The 4594-nt window shown below is 29.1% G+C and overlaps 1 protein-coding gene across 1 annotated transcript; it reads left to right on the plus strand.

Moving 5' to 3' along the window:
* Positions 1–353: 353 nt before the first annotated feature.
* Positions 354–2223, plus strand: LOC111365824 (WUSCHEL-related homeobox 11). The gene is made up of 3 exons (XM_022986341.1): positions 354–917; positions 1292–1467; positions 2035–2223. The coding sequence occupies exons 1-3, from the start codon at positions 380–382 to the stop codon at positions 2050–2052; spliced, it is 732 nt and encodes a 243-aa protein (XP_022842109.1). The 5' UTR covers positions 354–379; the 3' UTR covers positions 2053–2223.
* Positions 2224–4594: the final 2371 nt, after the last annotated feature.

A 4594-nucleotide genomic window follows, 5' to 3' on the forward strand; every position in this document is an offset into this window, starting at 1 on the left:
AAATATGACGACTGAAATAGTGAAATAACGGTCAAAAAATCAATTTTTTGGACAAAACAATTGCCCCCGAACAAGCTGTTAACACAGTAATAAATCAATAACCGATTCGTGTCGGGTTTTTTATTCAAAAATAAATTTCTATCCGACCTATCAATGAGGGACGTAATGGAGATAATTTTTAAAAATTAAATTAAATAATTAAATAAAAATTAAAAATTAACATCCCGTTTAAACTTGTAGATGAAGAGGTTGAACAACAAAGGTAAGAGTGCAATTTCAAACAGTGACATTCCCTTTTCGCCTTTAAATACTTTGCTCCCTTGATGTGGATTGTGCCTTAAAATTTTCGTCCTTATTTTTCCTTCTCTTTCACTGAATCATGGAAGATCGAGTCCAAGACACCAACCGTCAGCCAAACCATGGCTCTGAAACTGAGAGAAATGAACCGGTGAGATCACGGTGGACGCCAAAACCCGAGCAAATCCTTATACTTGAATCCATCTTCAACAGTGGGATGGTTAATCCTCCAAAGAATGAAACTGTGAGAATCAGAAAACTGCTCGAGAAATATGGCACAGTTGGTGATGCCAATGTCTTCTACTGGTTTCAAAACCGAAGGTCGAGGTCTCGTAGGAGGCAACGACAAATTCAAGCCAGCCTTACTGGAGAACAACAACAAACTCAGACTTCAAGTGCTGGTGGTGCAATTCAGTATGAAAATACTGGTTCTAGTTCTGCTGGTTTTCCACCCAATTCACTGTGTTTCCCTATATATTCTGCATCTTGTAGCCTCGTCGGCAATGAGAATTCAGAGGATCTCTTTTCATTTTCCGGCGGCCATCCGGGCATCCCGGAAATTGAGCAAAATCCTTCAATTTTTTGCCCTGCTGAAACTTCAAACTTGCAATACCAGTCTGGTAAGCATAAACTAATTATTTCTTGACATTTTTACAGTAAGCATAAATTAATTATTTCCCTTTTCATTAGATTTCATATAGGTTTCATTATATTTTTAGTTTTCTTCATTTTACTCCAAACCCTAAACTTCTTGATAAACTACCATACATATTACATACTACCATATTTAGACTATTTTTCTTCTCCCCCCCCATTTTTTGTGTTTTGTTATAACTTTTTTAGAGGCTAGATTTTATCAACAACAGGTTCTCTTACTTGGATTTGTGTATTGTGTTTCGTGTTACAGTCCATAATTTTCATAAATTAGTAATCCCGACACTCGGATCCCGTAATTGTCAACATCGATGAACCACTTCATCTGAAATTTGTGCAGGATTGATTACAGTGTTTATCAATGGAGTTCCAACAGAGATACCTCAGGGGGCGGTGGACATGAAATCCATGTTTGGTGAAGAATTTGTCTTATTTCATTCGTCAGGAGTGCCAGTTCAAGTAAATGAGTATGGTTTTCTGGTGCAGAGTTTGCAGCATGGTGAAAGCTATTTCTTGGTAAGCAGTCAATACCAAATTATGGAAACTGCCTTGGAAATTGTATCCCATAAAACGTAGTCAAACTTATCTGCACCGTCACTAAGAAGTCGATGGATCGATGTTCAGAATTTAATACTGAAAGAAATCGAACCGCTACAATGGAAAAATTGTAACATTTATTCTATTATTTACTATTAGTATTGAGTATATCCAACTCTTGGGACCAATTTTAAAGAAAAAAATCAATTGAAATTACAAACTTAGGATAAGAATATATAATTTGAAAGGAGTTTCAATTATATTGAAAGAATTTTTTTTGGTTTTCATATAAGCAGCTTTTTAAAGATGAAAAATCATAAAATCAATTTATTTTATTAATTAAGAATCAAATATAGTGAGACTCAGCATATGATTGCTTACGTATATATGCACAATTAATCGCTTCTAATTTTATTTCACTGCAATATATAAGATCTTCACTACTCAAATCATGCATCTCAATGGTTTAATTTACTTAGAAATAATTAAGCTGGAAATTTTGTAGATTTCATAAAAGTGATTAATTTTCTTTAAAATTATTTGCAGGTTCCAAGAAATTCTTAAATTCAAGATTGAGGGTATCAGAGCCTGTGGTATATTATGGAAACTGGGGAAAATTTGTTATGATTTGCCTATTAAAATTTTTAATATTTTCCCTTCTTGTATCCTTTCCTTGCTTTGTTTTGATGGCTTAATTCAAAGCTAGATGTTATATAGATTTTGGTTGTGGAATAACTATGGTTAGGATCTTATATATGAATGAAATTATTTATTGTATTAAGGGCTCTGAATCCATTATCTAAAGAGGCGGGGATTGTTTCAGATACACGAAATATTAATATTTAATGATGAATTTTCGAGTTCTAACTTAAATATCAACCATATTGTTTAGGTTTTACACTAAAATGACATGACTCTAATATATGCTACAATAACATGTTGACTATTAGTCTATTATTATATTAAAGTATCACATAGAATTATTTTTTGGACGATTTTAACCCCCATACAATTCAATTATTTCAATAATATCTTACTTTTCATTTTCTCATATATAATAAATACTACGTAATTATTTTCCTTTAATGAAATTTGTGTTATTAATTCTCAGTTAATTAACATTCACATTAATCAAGATTCAATGAATTTTTACTTAATGAATTTTGATGTGAGAATAATTTTTTGGACGATTTTAACTTCCATACAATTCAATTATTTCAATAATACCTTACTTTTCGTTTTTCGATATGTAATAAATACTACATAATTATTGTCCTTTTATGAAATTTGTGTTAATAATTCTCAATTAATTAACAATAACATTAATATAGATTCAATGAATTTTCACTTGATGAATCTTGAATTAAATGAATCTAGAGTTATTACAGATGAATATATTCATATTCATGTATCTAGAAATTTTAATAGGTGTTTAAATTTATGGGTACCATTTTGTTTTTCGATATATAATAAATACTACATAATTATTGTCCTTTTATGAAATTCCTAATATTAATTAATATTCACATTAATCTAGATTCAATGAATTTTCACTTAATGGATTTTGAATTATATGAATCTAGAGTTATTATAAATGAATTTATTCATATTCATGTATCTAAAAATTTTAATGTGTGTTTAAATTTATATATTAACAATTAATTTTTATGTATCAAATGTAACATAAAAAGATTGTCCATTTATAGTATTTCATCATTACAAAAGATTTGAATAATAGAAATTGAGTTTTGAGAGTACAATTTTCTTCTTTTGAATTTCTATGTTAAAATTTATTTTCTTTAATTCATCCGAAACTCATCAAATCTTTCAACAAATTGGTACCAAATATTACTTTTACACTTATAAAGTATTTTAGAACAATGTGCAATGCACATTCAACTTTGACACTAGTAATCTTAAAAATTTGGTTGTCGACTAAGCTTTAAATTGATAAAAATGCTTAGCTGGACATTTTAGACTTTGATAAGAGTTTCATCATTTTGACTTCGATAAGAGTTTCATCATAAAATGTCAACATTGATTTTTGAATATTTAAGTGCTTAAATTTTACCCTTAGCATTATGTTTGCTCTTCGTGCAAAACCCGTAAGTATATGAAATCGTTGACAAATAATACGTGATGCGTAACGTGTGTCATCACACGAGGAATAAAATTCAATTGAGGTACTAGTCTTTAATTAGATTCAAAGTGAGCAAACAAAACTGATTTGTGATTTTTAATTATTTTAACTTAATCTATGAAAACTTGTAAAATTCAAATTTAGTATGTTATGGAATGAGTTTAATCCACCTATCATCATATATTTTAATTCTCAATTATGTAGTTAGTTCCATTCTTGCATTCTTGACAATCAACAATTTTATTGTAATTAATTTTCTTTTTTAAGATAAATTAAGAGCTTGTTTGGTACAGTTTAAAAATCAATTAAAATTAATTTCTTAACTGTTATTTCACTATTATAGTTGTCATTTTTGAATTATTCTCTCACAGATAGGACATACTTTATCTCTAACGATCAAAAAATCAATTATCAAAATTCCTACCAAACAAACACTAAATTTATTTTAGTCACGATCCGAATCTATTCGTAGTCTGAATTCGAATGAATAGAACGCATTCAATTTCACAATTATCTCAAAGATTGCACACATGATAAACTTTATTCCTAACATTTATTGCACGTATGTTAATTAAGTAGTGTTCTAAACCTATTGTGAGTCTCCCAACACTACAACAAGCAATTAAATAATAAAATTAGGCATGCGAGATTAATAAAAAATTACAATAATTCAACTAAATTATGTGTCTCAAATTAAAAATAAATAATAAAATGTTTCATCTTTATCCAATACATGAAAATAATTAGCCTAGAAAATTGTTTAATAAATCACACAAAAAGAATTGAAAAAACATCACCTGAAATTGAGAACAATGATTGGAAAGTGAAAAATCAATTTCTTTTTCGTTAATCTTTAACCCAAACTTTGAATCTTCAATCTCTCGTGTTAGTCGCCTTAGAATCTCCTGCTAGCCTCTTTTTTGTGGTGAAAAATATGTATATTAATGTTGTTCCCCATTTTAGCCG

This window comes from Olea europaea, chromosome 17 (genome assembly GCF_002742605.1).
Source record: "Olea europaea var. sylvestris chromosome 17, O_europaea_v1, whole genome shotgun sequence".
Taxonomy (NCBI): Eukaryota; Viridiplantae; Streptophyta; class Magnoliopsida; order Lamiales; family Oleaceae; genus Olea; species Olea europaea.

What these genes read in the sequence shown, in the direction of transcription:
- LOC111365824 (XM_022986341.1), top strand. Translation starts at nt 380, where the DNA reads ATGGAAGATCGAGTCCAAGACACCAACCGTCAGCCAAACCATGGCTCT. An exon ending in AAACTTGCAATACCAGTCTG is followed by an intron (nt 918 to 1,291) that starts GTAAGCATAAAC and finishes AAATTTGTGCAG; the next exon opens with GATTGATTACAGTGTTTATC.